General features: G+C 43.0%; 1 protein-coding gene across 11 annotated transcripts in view; it reads right to left on the reverse strand.

Moving 5' to 3' along the window:
- Positions 1 to 2,667: 2,667 nt before the first annotated feature.
- NCAM1 (neural cell adhesion molecule 1) overlaps positions 2,668 to 21,792 on the reverse strand; it is a 146,706-nt gene continuing 127,581 nt past the window's right edge. For 4 of the 11 annotated variants that reach the window (XM_063355393.1, XM_063355387.1, XM_063355388.1 and 1 more), the window contains 4 exons: positions 11,250 to 11,457; positions 10,714 to 10,830; positions 8,111 to 8,893; positions 2,668 to 5,291 (listed from right to left, as the gene is read on the reverse strand). In XM_063355393.1, coding sequence (XP_063211463.1) covers positions 5,171 to 5,291; positions 8,111 to 8,893; positions 10,714 to 10,830; positions 11,250 to 11,457 — 1,229 coding nt within the window. In that variant the 3' untranslated portion in view covers positions 2,668 to 5,170. Of the gene's footprint in view, positions 5,292 to 8,110; positions 8,894 to 10,713; positions 10,831 to 11,249; positions 11,458 to 17,167; positions 18,512 to 21,792 lie in introns of those variants that run through there. The other 7 variants (XM_063355389.1, XM_063355396.1, XM_063355395.1 and 4 more) reach the window with 3 other exon arrangements.

Consider the following 21,792-nt stretch of genomic DNA (forward strand, 5'->3'; position numbering starts at 1 on the left):
TAAAGGGCAAAGCGCTGGACAGGAAGCAGAAAGGAGGGTATTCTCTTGGGATAACAAGTACTATAGTTCAATACATTTACTTTCTTCTTTTTCTGTGAACAATTCTGGCACCCAAGTATTGATACGTGTCAGAGCTCCCGTTTCTCCTTCTGTGTCCTGGGAGATCAATGCCTAGGACAGAATTAAATTTAATTAGATTCATCCCGCATTGATCAAGTTCAGGCACCCAATTCAGGATGGGTTAAGGACACCTTTTAAAGTCAAAACATGCGCCACCTCCCCCCTCCCTTTTGTAGCCATCGAACAGAGGAGCACCTTTTCATAGGAAATCCCGCTGTCCCTGATTCACAGTGGACATGAAACTGCATTTGTGTTAGTTATCTCAAGGAAACGATCTACAGTGGGACAGAGAAACAAACTTCAAAAATACTCCTCTCTGTGACACTCAGTACTTCGGAAGAGCCCTGTCCTGGTTTGAGGTAAAACGGAACCAATTTCCTGTTTTGTAATTTTACTTTTTAGCTGGGCCTCTTCTAACTGACTAAACCCTGAAATTAACAGCATATTGTTCAGAAACTGTTCACTCTCAGAGTGATAAGACCTGATTATACCAAGGAATGGTGCGCACAGAGGCTCTTGCTTATACTTACTGCTGTAACAACTAAGGTCGGCTAACTTCACTGTTTGCCCCATTAGAGGGTCAGAAGCGGAGAAGCGCAGAGGGGTCACACCTGCAGGGAGGAGCAGACGGGACAGGTGACCCAAAACTGACAACAGGGTATTCCATCCCATCTGCATCACGCTCAGTGTAAAAGCCAAGAGATTAAATGGGCGAGTCTCTCTTTCTTCAATGGATGATGTCCCGGGAGGACCCTGTCTGTTCGTCTGCCTTTGATTCTGATACGAGCATTCCTGACTCCGTCTGTTGCTGACTCCAGTCTGGGACATTCCGTGTCTGCTGGTGATGTGATCATCATCCTGGGAGCTGGATACAGTTTTGTATATATTGTATACTTTTTTTCATTTTCGTTATTCTATTATTATTTACTATTTCCTTATTTATTATTATTTTCATTAAAGTAATTTAGTTCTTTTTCTAAACTCATAAATCTCCTTATCTCTCCCACTCGTCTCTTTGGAGAGAGTGGGGGGAGGGCCATCTGTTGTTCCGATTGGCCAACCCGGCAAAAACCACGACAGGCCCGTCAGTGGAATCATGTGCTGGCAGGTGTTGTTTCTGCACATCTGAAGCTTGGAAAGGCGCTACAGCAGCCCACTGCCACCGTTCCAAGGGGTACCAGCTTGAACCACGTAGCACGACTGCTTCACTACCACCACTGTGCAGACAGTTGCATTTCGTGCTTGTTCACAGCCCGGAGCCTCGGACAGGTGCTGAACTCACGCTGTGGGCACACCACAGCGGGACTGCTCACTCCGCGTTAAGCTCGCATGCAAATGCAGCCCCGGGAATCCATGTCTGTGCACAGGACCGAGTGGAGCACCTAAAGAAGGGCAGACTGTACGCAGGAGGGTTTTTTTTTTGTAATTTTTATTTGAACACAGTATTCTGACAGAATGCAAAGTCAAAATCCTCAGTTAGTATCAGTATTTACACCAGTGAGAATGGGAATAAAGGTGGAATCGATGTTTCACTTGGTAAAAAGATTTTTTGTTTTTTTGTTTTTTTAATAAGATAGAAGGCCCCCAAAAGTAGGGAATGCTGGGTAAGGATGTCAATGGAGGGTCTGAGAACAACTATCAAAACAGCCTAGTGTGAAAATCTGGGGTTTGAAGGCTCCATAGAAAAGTGTGAAAATAAAACTCCACTCTAAAAGCTGAACAACTGGATGCACTATTATCATCTTTACGTATGGTGCAGCACGAAATGTAATCACTCCACAACTAGAAGCTGATCAGTCTGCATTGCCATATACATATATATGTATGGCATGGATACATATATAAACATATATAGCGTAAACGGCATCAGGTTGGTCCCTCTTCAAAGGTTTAAATAAAAGCAATGAAGCCTAAGCTATCTTGGAAAAGGGGTACTTCCAAATTAAAAGAAATTTTTCTCCGTTGAGAGCGAGTATAAAACAACTCTCCAGAATTAATCTACAAGTATTGGGAGGTATCACAAGGGCATCCAAAAGGAGTTGAATGGATGCTCCTAGTGTTCAGGTAGTCACAGGGTTCACTTCTGCCTTGGAATGGTGCTCACCCCATCGATCTTGACACAAACCCACTGCAGTCAGCAGGGTATTTTCTAATGATGCCGCTGCGTGTTGTATCGGGCTTTGAGCTGGTTACCTTTTCGGACAGAAATGCCAATCCAGGTGAGAGTTACTCTGATTTTCACCCAACAGGTGCTGGCCAGTGTCACTGGACGAGTTTCTGGTTATTAGCATTGTACAGCATTTGTTTCCTGTCAGCTGCTCATCTCTCAGTGAGTTAGAACTCAGGAGGTATAACATAGACATGACAAAAGCAGTCAAAAACTTTGCAGAAATGAGGAACAAATTGTGGTGCTCATCCACAGGAATGGAGGTACAGACTGCCTGCCTGCTAGTCCTCTGCTGCCACAAGGACTCTTCCCAACCACAGAGAGACCATGGTAGCTTTTTTTGCTGCGTTTATAGGGACTGATTCCTTAGAAAAAAAATCCTAAGGACTGTGCGCCCAACTTCCCCATAGTTATACCGACACTGCTGTGATGGGTCATGCAAGGGCCGAATTTGACCCAAGGGCTTTGAAGTGAGGACACATCCTGCCCTGATATCCTGATCAGGATGGGTATTGCACGAGTGTCTATGCCTACAAATCCAGTCATCCTCCATTTGCATTCCAGGAGCTACGGAAAAAATGCAATAACCCCCACACTTAGCGAATGACAAGACCATTATTCTTCACAGTTTGAAATTATGTGATGCCACTGTAAAAGACTGCATACTTATAAGAATACACCGATGAAAGTGGCTCAATTTACCTGAGCCAATCTGCAGTCTACCCAACCCCCATCATCCTTCTGTTCATCACCTTAGTGCAACGGAATGGATGCCATAGTCAGCTCAGTTTGATTTTTCATTTAAAGGTTTCTGTTCCTTTTAAGAGTTGTTCTCTTTTTTTTTTTTCCTGAATAATTTTTTTTTCAAATCTGAACTATCGCTACACCTTCCACATCCAAACTATGTTGAAGCTTTTATTATTTCAATACTATGACAAAAAACACGTTTCACACTAAAATAGTCACGCACCCACAGTGCACAAGCTTGCAGATCTAAAGTAGAATAAAAAAGAAAATGAAAGAAAAAAAAAGAGAAAAAACCCCAAAACCCCAACAGAAGGAACATCTCTATACAATGGGCTGGTCTTCCCCTATATACCTCTGCCTTCCTTCCACTCAAGCCTCCTTTCTTTTCACCCCAAAATCTCAGTGCTACTCCACGACTCCGAATCATAACCTCCCCTATCCATACTGATAATATATCTACTACAGCAGCCCCCTTTTCCAACTGTTAAAGACACAATGCCAAGACAAGGGAAATCAATGGGAGTCCTGGCATTGATTTCCAAGCACTTGCTCTTGCTTTCATGGTTTTGATTCTGCAGAGCGTACACAGATGACATCACACGTGATGTGACAGAATAGAATGGTTCGGTTGGAAGGGACCTACAACGATCATCTAGTCCAACTGCTGATGGAGCCAGCTTTGCAGGAGGGGTCTTGCACGCTGCCAAGCACCCTTGTGCAAAAAGTCTTTGCTTTGAAATCAGATTTCTAGGGTCAAAGGAAATGGTAGTTACTGACCTATTAAGGAGGAATTGATATAGTCAAACATCTGAGATGAGACCAGACCAGCCCTAACTGTACAATCTCCCTTCTGCTTCTCAAAGCTCCGGGAGGGTTCCATGAAGGAAAGGGGAGAATGTCCTAAAAAGCAGAGATGATATTTCTCTTATGCAGTCAGGCCCAGGTCCAGCAAGGGACTTAAACGAAATTAAAGTATAGAAGGACTCTTGCCAGCAACTCTCTCAGTCCAAATTAAGTGTGTGTTTATGTGGACTGCTGGATAAAGACCTTGATTGGTGACAAGTGGTGTGAATACCCCCCACCCACCCAAAACAACCCAACCCAAACCCCAGCATTACTTTTCTTCTTACTCCAGTAAGAAATTATAATAATAATAATAACAATAATAATAATAACAATAATTAAGAAAAGATAAAGGGGAAACAACTATTGTAAACATCCATGTTTTAAAATGTCTCCCTTTGCAAAGCAAGCATGCTGCTAACCTAGTATCTATAGACTGTATTTACTTAAAAAAAAAAAAAAAGAGGCAGCTATTTTACACATAAATTTAAACACAACAAAAGTTAAAAAAAAAATATTTGTCAATTGTAAACACTGGAAAGAATAAAAATTGGCAAAAATTAACATAAAATTTAAAGAAATGTAGAGTCTGAATACTGCAAATTGAAATATATCCCCGGAGCTGCAATTTTGGCATTCTTCCTAAAAGATAATAATTAAACCCAAATAAATGTTTTAACGTGGAGAACAGAATTCAGTCACAAAGAGCTCAAGACACTTTGCATACTGAACAAATACAAGGTGAACAGAAATTATAACTTATTTATGAGGCTTTACATATTTCAAACTTGACTGAAAAGTATAAAAATAAATTGTGGACTTTGTTCATTAAGTACCAGCCATACCAAGTAGTACAGTGGTTATATCTGCTATACTAACAAAGGAAAGAACAGGGTCTTCTTTTTTTGTCTTTTTTTTTTTTTTTTTTTTTTTTTTTTTTGCTAGGACTAGTTGATTTTGAACTTCCGAACCATTGCAAATGGTATTTGCAATTTTGCTTATTTGAATATACCCAGGGTCAGCTAAGCCCTGATTTCTTTATGGGTTTAACCCTGTTTTTAAAATGTATTACTTTTTAAAAGCAAGTGCACAACAAATAGAACCTTTCTAGAAATCTTTAAAAAAAAAGAAAAAAGAAAAGAAACAGAGAGATTCCCCCCTCCCCCCATTTATGCAGTTTCTGTTTTGTTTGTTTTTTAAAAAAAGGCAACAGACACTAGAGGAATGAGATGTGTTTTGTGTTTTAAATGCTTGGGTGAAGTTGTTCTGTCATTTGTTTTCATCTGTCGCTGATCATGCTTTGCTCTCGTTTTCATTTGTTTGTGTGGCTTCATTAGGGACCGTCTTGACTTCTGCCGGAGGTGTCTTAGTTTCCGTTGCTTGCACTTCAGGTTTGTCCTCTACTGGGATTTTCCTGAAGAAGAATCACCAAAATGGCACAGTTTAGAGACAAAGAAATACAGATTGTCTGCTGCTGAATTAGTGATAAGGAAAGAATATGTTTCAGGAACAAGCAAATATATCGCCTCGCTAGAGCAAAAGGAGCATTTCCCAATACAGAAATAAGTAAAACTGACCTTGCCCCCTGCCCCAGCTTCATTTAGCTCTAGTGAAATCTTTTTTCGTTTCCTCCTGCCCGGAGTTAACATACTAGTAGGATGAGGTCTCAGGCTGCGGCAGAGGCACAAGGTGTGTTGTGGTGTGAAAAAAGGAGCAAAAGGGAAAACTCGCAGTTGCAAAGGAATTTGATTTTACCACTACTCATTTATATCACCCAAATGTCCTATTATAACAGACTGCCATTTTAGCAGAAAATCTTCTTCCCTACATGAAGTCAGTCCCAGAATTTCCTAGTGCATGTTGCAGAAAGGGAACCACGGAAGTGAATTTTGTCAAACACATTTTCACAAAGTGTAAGCGAGATCAGCATCTTCACAGGCTAAAGCTCAGGTCCATCAGCCTGTCTTTTGGCACTTTACTAAAGAATGAGAGAAGCCTCTTTGCCCAGCTCTCTCTTCGCAGTGATGAAAAGTGCCACACAAGGCATATCTCGTGGCCTCCCTGAAGTGCCCGTTCCAGCCCATTAGCTGCAAAGTTAGTCTGAGATGACTGCAATCTTCCTTCACCCTGACGAGCAGATGAGATGAATATAAGCCTATGGTTGCAATACTGATTTGCCCCAAGGGAAGGAGATGAGCAGCACAGGTAGAAGAAGGTGGCCTGATCAGCAGAAAGAACACAGCTCTGCATTCCACCATACGAAGAACTCATTCACATGACACAGACCAAATTGCATTAATTGAGTTGAAACGTTTCCTTACTATGGGCAAACCGTTTCCTACCGCCTTTCTGCTCAGTACCGGACCACAATTCTCTCTCCTGTTCTGTTTGGCTCTCTGTAGCACCCAGCATGACAGGGCAGTGGCTTTAGGTGCAATGAACTCATGTGAACATGGATTTCTCTGCTGAGCTGCTCCCATCAAGGCTGCCTGGTTCCCTCCAACCCTAGGACATCTGTTGTGACACCCAGGCTTTCCAGGAGGGGCCAGACGCTCGATAGCTGCGTGGGGCACAGGGCAGTGCTGTGGACCAATCACACGGCAGGAATGTCTCCTGACTTAATGGAGGACAGGAGCACAGCAGGGAGGTAGGGAGGCCAGAGCTGTAAGATGTAAAGGCTCCTGAATAATATAGTGAAACAGCACGGGTTTTCACTCAGATCTGGAAAAGAGCCTCGTTCTTGGTTCTACAGTGTCAGACTGACTGCTCTTCTGTGAGTGCTACTAAACATTGCAATCACAGTATCAAAGCCAATGATCAAGGCCAATGCTTTATTTCAGATTAAATACAAAGCTTCCAGAATGAGGTAATTTTCCTGGAGATGTGGGGATGGAAAAAATTCTAACCAAAGCCGTGACTTAGGGTACATCTCCAGTGTGGTTGCTATAGCAGAGCGTACATTTATCTGAGTGAGCTGTAAACCTAGCTCTACAACAGCTAATTAGGTTCTTGGCAGCAATCTAGCTGACAGTGCAGAGCTCGGTGTCCTCAATACACTTTCCTTTGCAAAAGCAAAATGCAGTGTGAACTCAGCCTTTTGGTTTTGGGAGCTGCTCCCACAACAAATCTGAGCTGCCTTTTCAGGACTCTTTCTCGTGATAAAGCATGGACCCTCTCAAGCAGGAAGGACTCCCATTTCATCCTACCCCTATCAACACATGGTATCCAAATAGGAAGCCAGAAGGAACAGGGACCTTAGGTACTTGTCCCCTCAAGGGTGGCTTATCCATTTTCAGTCAGCATTTTCTAGGCTTGTGTGCTCACGGCTCTGTCAGCAACGGCCATCCAAACCGACACAGTAAGAGTGTTCTTGTCCAACATCTGCACAACAGTTGGGGACCGTCCCCCCAGTTACCCAGGTGAGGACTTCATGCCATTTTCAGTCCCCAGTTACAGTGTCTCTTGCCAAACACGAGGTGCCAACTTGTCTCAGCTGAGGAAAGTAGATCCTGTCCAGATGGCCTAAGGTTCCAAAGGACCCCTAGAGTTGTCCTGCCTAGGAACGTGAAGGTGCTCTCTGAATAGATCAGCTGGGTAAAGAGGAGACGTCGTACAGTGGATGCAGACTCGTCTCTAATACACCAGGACAACACACTGCCAAGTTATTCTGACCCAGCTGTGCTGCTGTGACTGCTCCCCACCTCTCAGACAGGATCACACTGCCTTATCCTTTTGCCAGTTTAGGAACAAATCCAGAGGTACCATGCTTTTTACAGTTTCACATGGCACTAGTTTCTGCCCTGCCTTATCCAGAAATAAGTTCTGAAGGCCTCCACTGGTCTGTTAGGAAATTGAATTTGAGTGTCTCTGCGCACTGAACTGCAGGAACCCAGCCCCTCTGAGGACAGCACCTCCTTTGCATCAAACAGAACTGTTTCCCATCTCTTTCATAAAAGAATAACCTCCAATAGACAAAGCCGCATAAAAGTCTAAAGAGTAACAAGTTTATGATAAATTCCTGGGTTTGTCTTTTCTCTGCTTCCCTGGCACAGCCTATTCCTGCTTTTCTCCTGGACCTTTAAAGCCAAGCCCTGTTTAGCTGGTTCACAGGTGAGTTAGTTTGCTAAGAAAACAATGAGATTAGTTAAGAGAACACCCAACAAGAACACAGCACAAGCACCAGTGCACAAGAGACACAGCACACAACCAACAGAAGATTAAAGGCAGCCATACTCGGTCTTTGCAGGTGCAGCAGGTACAGAGCTGTCTGCAGGGGAAGAAGCAAGCTCACGAGCTTGCCCACTAGTCACACTGGCAGGAGTAGTAGTGCCAAGAGCTGCAAAAACATCCTTTGCAAGATCAATGTCTGGTGTCTTGAAGGTCCCTTCGTCCATTTTAAAGTCCTCAGTCTGTGAGGGGTTCGTAGTGCTGCCTGAAGCAGCCTCACTCTTCAGATTGTTTGGGTTCTTGGTTGTCTCTGTTGGGCTCTTCACTGTACTGGGCTGCATGGCTTCCTTTTCAGTGCTCTTGATGCTTGAGGCCTCCTGCTTGGGCTCTGATGGAGCTGGAGGGCTAGTGAGGTTTGCAGGGCTTGGGGCAGCTGGCTTGTTACCAGCTGCCGCTTTGGAGGTCTCAGCCACGGTAGCAACAGCGCTGGGGCTGAGCACTGCACCTTGGTTGGACAGAACACTTGAGGACAAATTATTAGTAGCTGGAGTAGAGCTTGGGGTATCGCTGAGATCAACAAGGGGGGCCACTTTGGGAGTGGAGGAGGGTGGTGGTGAAGAGACTGAGGTGGCTGCCCCTTTGGCTGGAGTAGCCTGGCCAGGCGACATGGAGTTTGAGTCAGGAATGGCCGTGGCTGGCAGGGCAATACTGGAGGTCAGCGTAGTGGTCTCGCTGGTGGGGCTGTTCTGAGCAGTGGCAAAGGTTTCAGTGATAGTGTCAGAGTTAGTGGTGCCCGTAGTTACAGAAGGCAGCATGTCCTCAACAGTAGCTGCGGTATCAGCAGGGTGCCTGTGAAGAGGACAGGAGTAGAAGAGAAATAGAGACAATGAAGACCGTAAATGACAGCAGAGGAAAAGGGAGCAGAGTGGAAGAGTGAGAAGGCAGGTAGGTGAAGAAGCATCAACATGGCATGTGGTTACAACACACACAGAACACAGAGAGGTACTCAGAGGAGCAGAAACCTTTCAGAGGTCAAATGTGCAAAGGGTAACAAGGGCTGGCTGGGATGACTGAAGAATAACTAGGAAGAGAAAAAGAGCAAAGAGGACACGTCCTTCAGGAACGGCTTGCTCACAGAGATTTTGGTCCAAGTCTTAGCCAAATGTAACCCTGTCAACAACTTGCAGAGACTTTTCTACCCTAACTTTCCTCTCAGCCTCTTCCACCTAACCTCACGAGGAAGCTTTCTACAAATTCTCTGAACTTGCAGCCCTGTGCCATCTGTCACCACGCAACAAGGTCCCAGTGTAGGATCCCTGAATCCAGTCCCTCGTCTTGGCCCTGTCCTTTTGCCTACAAGCCTAAGGCCTTCGTCAAACCACACAACACAATTCTTTTTCTCACACACACGTAATATGTGTGTGTATATACATATGTACAAACACATACATACACACAGCTTTGAGGTGATGTTTTCTGCCCTTTTGACCAGATTCCAGCCTGTTGCGTTAGCTAGAATAAGGTTTGCTTTAGGACAACGTCTGACAGTGTAACTATGCTTTAGCAGTCATGATGTAGCACTGGTTGCCTTAACAAGTATATGGATGCGAGGCTGGAAAAATGAATGGTTTATTCCATGAGAAACCAGTATGCCTAAGAACACAATCTAAGGCTTATTTAACAGAGAGAAAACCTTCATAGAAGAGGATAATTGAGTTAAAACTCTGGTAAGACTAGCCAAGAAAATCAGGACAATATAAATCCCAGCTATTCCTCAGTGCTGCGCGTCCACATTTCAGTGCTGCTTGTGGCCATAGCCTACTTTCTCCTCTCACCTCACAGAGCCTTCCAGCAGAGACATTTAACCAGTGGGCCCCACTGCTAACATAGTCAAAGGAGGTGTTCAGTGTGTGGGAGGAAGAGGTTGATCACCTTGCCACTGGGATGTCCCTGCTGAAGGAAAGGAATGCAACTTGTGTCATCAATCCCAAACCTGACCTAAATATTAACAAGCATTTCAGCAGCCTCCTAAAGTGAATTCCTCCCACTACGACTCCAGAAGCTATGAAGAAGTACTCAGAGGACACTAGAACTGCAGCAGTTTAGGAAAGGGCTTAATATAGACAGTGGGCAATACTTCAACCTTGCCAATCCCAGCTAACGTGGATTCACAGACTCAGGCCCCAAACAAGTTCTCCAATGTAAACAAAGCTCGTAGGTAGTTCTCAGCCCTCTCACAGCATAATCAGACTTGCCATGCCTCTCTCACCATCTGAAGCATAGCGACTCTGCTGCTATCAGTAGAGGACTGCTTCCACCATGGCGTGTTCAAGCACTCATCCAGCATTGCTAGGGCAGAGCTCAAGCAGGAGTCTGTGCTAGCTGGGGGCTGCTTTTGCTCTGGATCCTTTGCAGTGAACCTGGACAGGTGCCTGATCTACACGCTGGACAGGCCTGACAGACAGGCCTTTCAAGAAACATTGCTTTACTCCCCTTCCAGTGCTGGAAATAGGAATCACTGAATCTTGGTAAAGAGAGAAGGCATTTCCTCCCTGGCATGTCACAAATGGAATGTGGAGATTTTACCTTTCTTCCTTTCTTATTAAGGGATTAAGGCAACTGAGGACAACATATTGACCCTGTGCTAAGATTGACTAATGCAAACATACTCTGGCTCCGTCAGTGGGGTGGTCTCATTGGGCTCTGTGTGTTTTCCCCCATCGTGGTTGGGGGTCCGCTCCTCTTCAGTCCGCACCTCCACAATAGGCTCCTTGGACTCATCTTTCCTGTAATAAGGGAATTGCATGGACATTGGTTCCCATTCACACTAAGTATCCTCCTACAAAGACATGCTGCAAATATCGATAGTGAATGACAGAAACAGACTGGCCTAAACAGCAGATTACTTCTTTTTGTCACTTCCCATTCCAGTTATTACCTACAGCACAGAAGACCACTGTGATGTCCAGCATTTGGGCCAGCCATTTGACGGCTACTTACAGGAATAGGACAAAACCAGAGACATAGCTGAAGAAATCCCTTCCTGGAAATACAAAGCAGAACCAGCCATTGACCCAGATCTTTTCAGTACTCTCCTATCAGAGATGAGAAACTCAGAACTCCCTAAAACAGTTTTTTTCACCAGAGTTGCTGAGGGGACACACTGATCAACAGAAGGAACAATATAAGTGATGACAGTACTCACGAGAAGGCGGCTTTGCCCTCCTCCATGTCTTTGCCCTTGGCTCCTGGGCCGGATTTGCCACATAAGTTGACAGCAATGCACATCAGCAGGCCACACTTGTTCAGGAAGTAGCAGGTGACATCCACAGCCACCAGGAGCAGCACAAAGATAACAATGAGAATGCCTACAATGGCAGCAGTCCCAAGGCCTGATGTAGGGCTAGTGCTGGCTTTAGAGACCAAAAAGAGAAGAAAAGAAGGCATTGTAGTTAAAAGGCGAGTTGGAGCTAGTTACAGCTCAGTTTTGGCTGTGCTTAAGTTGCAAGCATGGGAAACTTAGAGAAAGCACACCTTCCCTCTAGCAGCCTTGTGCTAAAACCACTACTATAACCTTGTGCTATAACCAGCAATCCTAAAGACACGCAGGACAATCTACCTGAAAAGACAGATTCGGTTGAACCTAATGGGGCTTTTCCCATCTCTGTTGGGCTAAGGCAGGAAAGCAGATGACAGAAACCTCTTCTATTTTAGCATATACCAAGCTGGAATCCTGTCTCCCTCCACCACTTCCTCAAGATGAAGGCTGTGTCTAGGGTCCAGAGTGACTTTGGCATTGGCAGCCTGGCACAAGGGCAAGTGTAAGTGGAGGCTAGACTCTGTAGCATGACTTGCCCTGGTGGGACACAGAATACTGGGTGATACCCGTGGTGCCTCAGTGTTGATTAGCCCCTTACGTGGTGAAAATGAAAGGAGGAATTAAAACCCTTCCTGTTGCTCAGGTAAGACCCAGCTATCCGGAACTGGAAAGTGGTAAGCTTTTCATGTCTTATCCAGAGACAGCTGAGCTCATCAGTGAATGCTCTAGGAGTGTTATGGCTTCAGTACGGGCAGCAATACGAGTAGCCTTCTGAGGAAGCAGATGGTAAAGATAAGCAGACTGTCACTCTGTTAACATTGTCCTGGTTGCAGCAGCTGCCCGCTCCACCATGCCCAACCTCCACCAAGTTTCCCCAGCTATAGGATAGAAAAAAATACCTTGCTTTTTCCAGTAGACAAAAGGACAGCAGGTGAGAGGTGGCGATGGAGGCCTAGAAAATGCCTGGGGTTGCCCATATAGTACTAACTTCAGGGGAAGTGCCTTTCACTTTCTACCTGCTTGTAAAATGCTGAATACTTTCTTAGAAACAGGGAGTGGATAAACACACCAGTTAATCCTATCAAAGCCTTTGATCATCACAAAACTAACAAGCACAGCCTTGAACGTTGCCAGCTGCAGCTTCCCAGCCTCTTACTGTCATACCCTGACACAAACTACTTTTTGTTACTCTGGTTTTATTCAGAATAATTCTTCCCAAGCTGCTGATCTGCAGGCAGAGCATTTGCCTGTTGACTCATACAGTTCAACACCTATTTAGATGTACCAAACTGCTCAAAACCAACTTACTTAGTCTCAACCATCACATAATCTGTCTCTCATGATAGGACTGTGCATCTGACAGAGCTGCATACTGATGTTTACTGAGACAGCTGAACAAGAGAAGCATATTTGTCATTGTCCGTAGGCGTGTTTTGTTGTTTGTTTGGTTGGTTTTTTTCCCTTTCACTTAAGACCCAATTCTACTTATTTCTACTGCATTTTTTACTACTGGATGTCACAATCCCCGAACACTTAAAATCTTTTCTTTGCAGAAAAGGCCAGCAAAGCACCTCCTTCCACTCAGACGATCTATGTTGACTTTGACAGGTGGAGAGATCGTTGCTAGGGCTCACGGACAGAGCGCCAAACCCTCTGCCACAGATTTTATTACTTAAAAATAGGAGACAGAACATCCTTAGCATGAGGCAGCTAAGTGTTGTTTCATTTTGTGACCCTGATACGTATTAAGGAATCCAGACTCCAATAGGAAAGTTTCTTTCTGCATTTGACTGTATCTAAAAGTCTCTCTGAGGCACCCAACTCTGACACTTACATCACAAGTCCATTAAATGCTCAGCAGAACATTTGTGCCACAGACCAGATCCCTGCCAGCGCCTTGCAGCAAGCTGCATAATTAAATTAATTAATCACCCTCTGATGCATGCAGGGAGTTAGGAGGTCATGTGTATTTTCCCTCTTCTAATGTGTTCAGGATTCTTGCATGACTTATTCAATAATTAACATGTTCCTGTTCACACCAACTCCTGGAGAAAAAGCTAAAGATGCGTCAAACTTTTCTTCTCATCTACATCATCTTTCTGGGAATGAGATCCTTGGCAGGCTAGTAAAGGTGCACTAAGGAAAGCATCACAGATACCATTACAGGATAATAGTTCCTTGTTGTGCCTCCAAAGTATACCTCATCTCAGTCACCAGAGCTGGAGTGAGACAAAATATTTCATCCTGGGACAAGATGGAGTTTTTCCCATGTGCTAGAAGACACCTTGTGGAAAATTTCATTCAAATGACAGTCCTACTCTTTGCTTCCTCTCCCCACCAGCTTTTACAAGACGTGAATCAGCTATAAGCCCCTTAGGGTCAGGAATTATCTGTGGCATAAACCACATCAATAGCCTTACACATTGCCCACACCTTGTCTGTGAGTCACTGCACATGATCCATGTGAACTCCAAGAACAACTGCAAAACCTGCAAACCCATTAGGACAATCACAGCTTCTGCCTCTGGGGCACAGCCAGAGCTTCTGAGTTCTCAGCAGGCAGTGCAGCAGTGGCTATTTTCAAGCACTTCAGTGTTTACATGTGGTACTGGACTTGGGCAATCTGCTTTACATGAATAGTGAGGAAGAACTAATTTCTTCCCTGTGCAGGAGTCAGTTCACTGTGCCATTGGAGGTGAAATGGTTCAGGCATTCCCACAGGAACCTGGGCCAGCTTGTTACCATTTCACTTCTGGCAATACCAAGGCAGATGTATAAACAGGGATGCAAGAGGCTGGAACTGAAAGAATACCTGTCTGTGGTGTTGGTATGACTAATGTGGGAAAGCTGTTTAGAAAAGATGCTGAGGAAGACAATGATTCAAGGCAATCATGGTTGAAGGATTAAAAAAAAACAAACTTGGGAAACTCAGTCAATGTAACTTCAAAGAAGAAATGTGCAGGAATGAATTAGGTCATTGTAGCCCTATATACAGCAGAGTAGTACATACAATAAAGGCCCTTTATTTGAGCAAAGATAAAACAAGATTCAAAAGCTGGAAACAAAAGGTGGATGATCTTAGGCTAGGAATAACGTAAGAAATTTTAACAGAAATTACCAAATAAGAGCAGAATGTCATATCTTTGTCCACCAAATTTGTCTGAATCAAACTAATATTTAGACACTTAATATCCCTAATGAGTTTGCTAGGGCCTAAAACAATTCATCGTACAAAAGAAGTATATAAATAAACTTTTAGGTTGTTGAGCATCAGGTGCTAACACTGCGCGTGCGAGAGTACATGTGTATCACCAGTGAGTGCTACCATATAAATGACCTGATCCAGAGCACATTCAACCTGATGAGCAGCTTTCCATTGATTCCCTTTTGCTACTCTCAGGACTAAGAGGAATAATACTTCCACAGGTTCAATAAGGAAAACCAAAATGTTAAAAAATTTCTTGAGTCCTTAATTCTAAAGAAGTGAAGAATTTATTAATTACAAATTATTTTTTCAATGGAAAATGAGCTTCCTGCAAGACTGACCTTTCTAATCACCCTTATTTTACAGCATACAATAAAAAGACCCATCACTTTTACTTATGTGCAACTCTGTACAAACATCGGCTCTGTCAGAGAGAGCAGAACCACTCAGATGTGTCTTCCTAGTGGGGTCTCAGCTAGCATGTGCAGAGAATGTTCAGGCACAGGCAGACAAAGAGACAAAAAAGAGACGGAGAGGAGCAGATTTCAGGCATTTCAGAGGTCCTACAATATTTGGCAGAAGAGAGAAGAACAAACAAAACAAATAAAAACTCATTTAATGCATCAGAAGGAAAAAACCCTAAACCCTAGGAGAAAAGCTATTTGTTCTCAGTGGATGCTAACAGCTTTAATTTGCAAACACTTACAAGTATCCTTCAAACAAGGGGTGCCACATTTTGCAGACCTCATTCTCTCAAACACTCCGCACAATTTATAATGGAGAAAAGCAACATGCAAGCAACCTTCTGTTCCAAGTGGCAACAACTTGTTTCCACACAGATTTAGGCTTGACAATGTACGCTTGCTTTCAACTTAGCTATTAGGTAGCAGAAACACACAACAGTCTGTGGAGCATTCCTTCCAAGACAAGGGGCAATGGCTATTTCCCAGAACTGCTACTGAACTCCTTTTAGGTTGTCACCAAAACTGTGTGGCTTCAGTGGTCTGCTCCTGGCTTCAAGCTCTGTTATTTTCCTATGACTGACTCCCTTTCAAGGATGAAAAGGGAAATACGAGCACAGAAGAAGGAAAAACTGTAAGCAAAGAGCAAGTCACGCAATGATCCTCTTTTCAGGAGTAAAACAGACTGTAAAGCTGAACAGCTGATCCGCAGTCTGACCTCTGCCACAGCTGCCCTTCTTCTACACTAGTGCAATGCACACACCTCAGTGCCACTAGCTGCTCGTTCCACTCCACCAGCTTCAAGAGTCAGCAAAGCTTCAAAAACTTTTTATCTAGCAGAAACTAGGAGGTGTGAACAATTGCAACTGATCCTGGTGGAGCAGAACATTATCAAACAAGGTCTTCTGTAAAACGAAGGCAGCCAAAGCAATGCTTTTACAAACATCTTTGAAAATACGTAGAGACTTAAGAACAAACGAGGGATACAGCTGCTGGAATCCCATGGGCCATATGAGATCCTACGAGGCTCTGCAGTTCATCACACACACAGGAAAACATCTTTTCTAAGGGTTGAGGTTACGGTCTTCCTGTAGATATGGCTCGTTCCCACAGAACATGTGCTTGCAACATTGCATGTGTGCACTGAAAATCTGAGTGTCTGAACGTCTTCTGGTTCCAGATCTGAATCTGTGTCTCATCTGTGAGCACAGAAGAGAGAGCTGGCTTCTCTGCAAACTTTCTAAAATTTTATTTACATCAAGAATAAGGCCTGAAACCTTGTCCAGCAGTAACTGTCAGACCTCAAGGATCCAAAGTATATCTAGTATCTGACATGTTACAAATCCACATACCATCTGATGGTAAAAATATCAGTTATGCTCCTTATTTTCACAAACACAGGGACAGAAGTTCTTTTTGTATATATTCCACGTTGACTGCATTCTTGTTTGCCTTTGAGTATGAGATTCATTTCAAGTAACTGCAGCCATGTAAATGATCTCTCACCTACTTGTCTGGGCTTTGCCTAGTCACCACAGAGAGGTGAGCATAATGCATCTCCACTGCCTTAAATCCCCACCTTCTCCTTGAATAGGAAGATCAACCTCCAGAGGTGCTGCTCTCTCTCCACGTGACACTCTGTGAAGTTATAGTTTAGGCAAGACAGTTTTAATAACCTATGAACTGGGTGAGATATATCTCAACCTCGGCTAGTAATCTCTGTCTGCGGATAAGGGGAGACCCACAATACAAGCCGATATCAGACCTACAGATGAACTTAATAAATTCAGCTATAGGGGAAGGTCACAAAACTTTTTAATGTTATGATTACTCTTGCTGTACTTCAGTAACACTAAGGTGTAAACTCAAAAAGTCTAAAAAATTTTCTATACTCTAAAACACTGGAGGTGAGGGTTTTTTAAAAGAAATGCACATGCTTTTGTGTGCAACACCTGCACAAAGGCTTCATTTAGATAGAAAAGCAGTTCACAAATCATAACGAACAAGGTCTGAATAAACACAGGAGAGACTTCTGTGCCGAGCATAAACCGCATAGTTAGACAACACTGATAGCAGCGTTTTCTGTTTGTCCCTTTGTTTTTGTTAGAAAGATTAATCCCATTGCAGACAACTGAGAGTTTTTGAGACATTCTGTACAGACAGTTAAACAACTATGTCAAAAATTTCATCCTTTGCAACCTTAGGCCCATTCACAGAGAAAGAGACATACCCATTTTTAGAAGAGCATCAGGGCCAAATGTATTTCCCATCACAAAGACAATTCATGAGGGGCACAGGTTTTGTTGTTGGGGTTTTTTTGTTTGTTTTTGTTTTGGTTTTTTTTTTTTTTAAGTAAGAACAAGAGAAAAGAAAAAATCAAATGAAATTTCTTCAATGAAATGCAATACACAGAACGTGGTAACAAAGATCCATTATATTGCACCAATTTACACCATGGACCAATCCTGGCTGGTAGTGTCACATGCACAGTTAACCATGAATATTAGTAAGGATCAATAATAATAATAATTTAGCTGGTCAGGTAACTTGATCCAAGCTAATCTTTTCTGTTAAAATGGCAAGAAAAGGGATTCTCTATGAAGTTGATAATACAGTAGTGGAAAACCAGAAAATGTTAGACAAGCATCCATTGCAAATCTGTACGCTCATCAGCTGTGTTATGCCCCAGATCCACTATGGGTCATGAGATAATTGACTGCCCAAAAGGGGCCAATGGAGATGCAAGGATTCAACCACATAAAGAAGAAAGAAAGAAATCTCTTCAGTGTAATTCCCACAAGATGTTTATATTCCGACCACCACATCAGGAAAACCTTCTAATGGCCATAAATTTGAATCCCCATGCAAAAGCCCACAGTGACATTTGGGCAACCAGTACTATTATCTCTGACAAATCTTCTTTCTCTTTTTATAGTCTGTGGGTGTAGATTTGTGGGTGGGGCTTTAGAAACCTTTTGCACAATACAGTGGTGATCAGCACCAGATGTGCAGAGAAATCAGTAAAAGCAGTATCTTAAAAGGTTTTCAATATTGTACCTTCCTTTGATGAAAAACAGCAAGGAAACAACAACAATCATCTTTCTTTACATCCATTAAAAAGGGCACATTCATTACAAGTAACAAAAAACGTTAAAGAGAAAAAACTTGGCTTAAACGTTTTTTCCTTGTTACAAAATACCAAATCTTTCAAATTACACATTTTTTTTTAAATGTTCTGTGTTTGGGGTTTTTTGTTTGTGGTTTTTTTTTTTCTTTCTCCCCGCAACCCCCCCTTTTTTTCTCTGAACTGACATGATCCTCTGAAGCAAAGTTATCTGGTTTCATGCCTTGGTGGAACCCAGGCCTTCTCAAGCAAATATTGCTTTATTTTATTTTAAGTTTCTAACAGAGCAAAAGCAGAGTCACTGCAGAAAGAAGCAATGAAACAAAGGAGGACGACGTTGATGGACTTCCCAAGGTCGCTGCAGGTGCCAGACAATGGTTCCCAGGAGGGGAAAATATGGTTGTTTAAAAACAAATTTGGTGTATGTGGCAAGCGTGGATGTTTCCCCGTGAGATCCAAGGTGACATGTATGACGACAGACATAGGAAAGGAGTAAGGGGAAGAAGGGAGAGGGGAGGGAAGAAAGGACGAGGAAGAAAAAGAAAGAAAGAGAGAAAGAGAGAAAAATAGATAAAAAAAATTAGGTCATAAATATAGAAAACATAAGAATCAAAGGTTTATTTAATTTCGTAAATTAAAATGGCTAAAGGTTAAAGAAGAGCATAAGCACATTCACACCGACAAAAGGGCTAGTTCAGAAGCTCAGCAATGTCCAAGGCTGCAGAGCAGGGTCCAAGTCAGGGTTTATGGGGTTCGCAAGCAAATGAGATTAAAAATGATGGAACAGAGGGCTCAGTGAGAAACACAGAAAATGGTTATCTGGTATCTGAAAGGACAACACTGCCTTTTACATATAAAAAAATAAAAGCTTTTGTGTAGCAGACAATCCACCTGCCTGTCCAAGTTCCTCCCCCAAAGCCTGTTCTACCAAGGACTTGGATGATTGATCCAAGTGACTACAACCCTGGAGGAGCAAGAAGGTCTCAAGAATACAGGACTGACTTTTCCATTTAGCCTTCCATCTGCTCGTAAACTACTCTAATGCAATTATTATTATTATTACTGAGAATAATACCCTTATTCTTCCAACCACTTTAAGGACACTGTACAGGTGATGATAACAAAGCACTCTACATAATAAATATACATTTTGTCTGCAGGAAATTCCTAGCTATTACTGTCAAGCAGAGCAATGCCATGTTAGAGGCACTGGCTCTGACTTCTCCTATGTAGCTCATTTTGAAATCAAAATGTAAAAGCTAAATACCATAAAAATGACAAGAGATGCTAAAGGAAAGTAATACACAGAACCTCTTCCCTACTGCAATTTGGCCTACTTGCCTTCATTTCAACAGAGGCCTGTGGTTTGCATGTCAGAAAAATCTAGCCTGCCTTCTGGAAATATTTTCGTCAACATTTTTGTTTGGGGATCAGCTCAGGGAACCAAGGGGTCTGGAAACACCTTGGAAGGCCTAATAAAAACCAAATTTCTCTACAAAATGGAAAAGACCCAGAGAAAGAGAGTCACAAATCAGCATGGCCAGCAGTAATCATTTCACTGCACCGTGCTCTACTTGTCCCTGAACCAGAGCACATTCTTTCTGAGAACGAACTGCACCCAATCTGTTGGGTCAATCCTGCAGCAAATTTTGCACTCCAAAATGACTGCTTTTCAAAGTGCTTCTGACAATTCCAAGTGCAACATTTGAGTGGCAGCCTCAAATCCTGATTCCTCCTATGCTTCAAACCAGACTAAATGAGGAATAATTTCAGAGGCCAAAGAAGTTCCATCTGTGATAACAAACTGGACCTCCTCCCCATTTTTTTAGAGCGTCCCTGCCCATGTTACTGTTGGATTTAAAGGGCTTAGTGGCATCTAGGCTTGTTCCTCCTGCCATTGCCATGGACTACAGTATGAACACTGTATTCCAAAGGCAACAGCTTTCTCAAAATTTGCTAATACACCTGTGCAAGACATCCCAGCTGTCCCAGGTAGCTTTGGTGTCCCATTAGGCAAGTGACAAAAGAGAATATCAGCACAGGAAGGCAACAACGATTGCGCACAAAGGAGTGTGGAGGAACAAAGAGACTGATCGGTAATTGTAACTTTCCATCTCGTAACTTGTAGCTTTAACTTGTATCTTTCTATCACAATGCAAAGGAACCACCGTCTGCTGTGTCCAGCCTACCGCATTTGATTGTTCAGCTCTGAACTGACCTTAAGGCACTCTTTGCCAAATTACCCTCACTTTCTCCTGCCATATCAGTCACAGTTGTCCTTCAAATATGCGAGTGTAGTAGGTATGAGAGCTGTTGAAAATGAGAATCAAAGAGTAAGTTGCTTAATGAGTTACTGAGGGTCCTTCCACCCAAAACTACAGCCTTGTTCAAACACACATCCCAATTTCTCTTTTGATCCATTTCCCTCCTCCTCATCCTCCCTACCATACCCATAACCAACCAGGTCACTCATTTGTATGCTTAACAACAATTTCTGCACAAGGTCTCAGCTGTTTCCTTCAGACAGGAAGGGAGCGGGCGCAGTGGGGGCAGACCAAGGATTGAATTCTCAGTGCAAGCGAAAGACTGAAGAAAACTCTCTAGTTGTTCTGAAGAAAAACACGAGACTAAATTAACAGTCTAGAAGACGGAATTAAATCAAATCACTCCCTTTAATATGGACTGTCAGCACCAATCTTGGCATGAATATGCTTAACTCTGGCTGTGCAGTAGGGACTTATCTTGACTGACTCATCAGCTTTAAAGTTTGTCTATCTGCCTTTAACCGATCAGAACTTTAATTTATAGGTAGTCCAGCAATTTCATCCTTGAGGTTTTGTTTTGTGTTTTTTTTTTCTCTGCCCCCCCGTCCAAAAGGACAAACTGTCCTTTCCACACCTTCCAGTGAACTGCTACATTCCCAGCACCTCAGCTAACAGAATCTGCTTGCTTTTCGTAGCATTTGTGCTTCTACCTCACTTTTTAAGCACGCTTTTAAGTACAGTCTGTCTGAAACAAGACTTTCCAGCAGCATTCTAATGCTATTTAGTTACTTTTCCCTAGTGCCCTATCCAACATTAAAACAGTGTTGTTTAAAAATTACTGTAATTTTATCTTAATTTCATTTGATAATAAAACCTTCAGAGAAAGATTTTAACTCCCTCCCTTTCCAACTGCTAACAAACTCCTTATGCCTTTATTATTTATTTCTCCAAAGGCTGAGCTGGATGGACAAACGAGCAGTAAGCAAGCCAAAGCAGATTTGGAAGGAATTGGGAAATCCCATCTTCATTGGGAAAAGCATCGCCCCAGAGATTTGAATGGTCTCTCTTGTTTTAGCTTAAAATGGGAATCCCACGTACTCATTTCAGAAAGTGTTACCTATCCTCTACTTTTCTCATCTGGCAATCCTATTACCCTGATACAAAAAGTCAACATTCCCTGCAAACAGTCAGACAAGGATTTGTCACACAGCATTCCTAACAGTGTACTGCTAATGCTGTACATACTGTAACATGGACTACAGTACAGGTATGTACATGGCAAAAACTAAGCTCTGGATGGGTAACCAATTGTGATAATGGCTTTAAGCAAGCAAGTTGTCAGGGTTACTCAGGCACATTAAAGGATGCAGCACTG

Source organism: Chroicocephalus ridibundus, chromosome 18, assembly GCF_963924245.1.
Source record: "Chroicocephalus ridibundus chromosome 18, bChrRid1.1, whole genome shotgun sequence".
In the NCBI taxonomy this organism is placed as follows: Eukaryota; Metazoa; Chordata; class Aves; order Charadriiformes; family Laridae; genus Chroicocephalus; species Chroicocephalus ridibundus.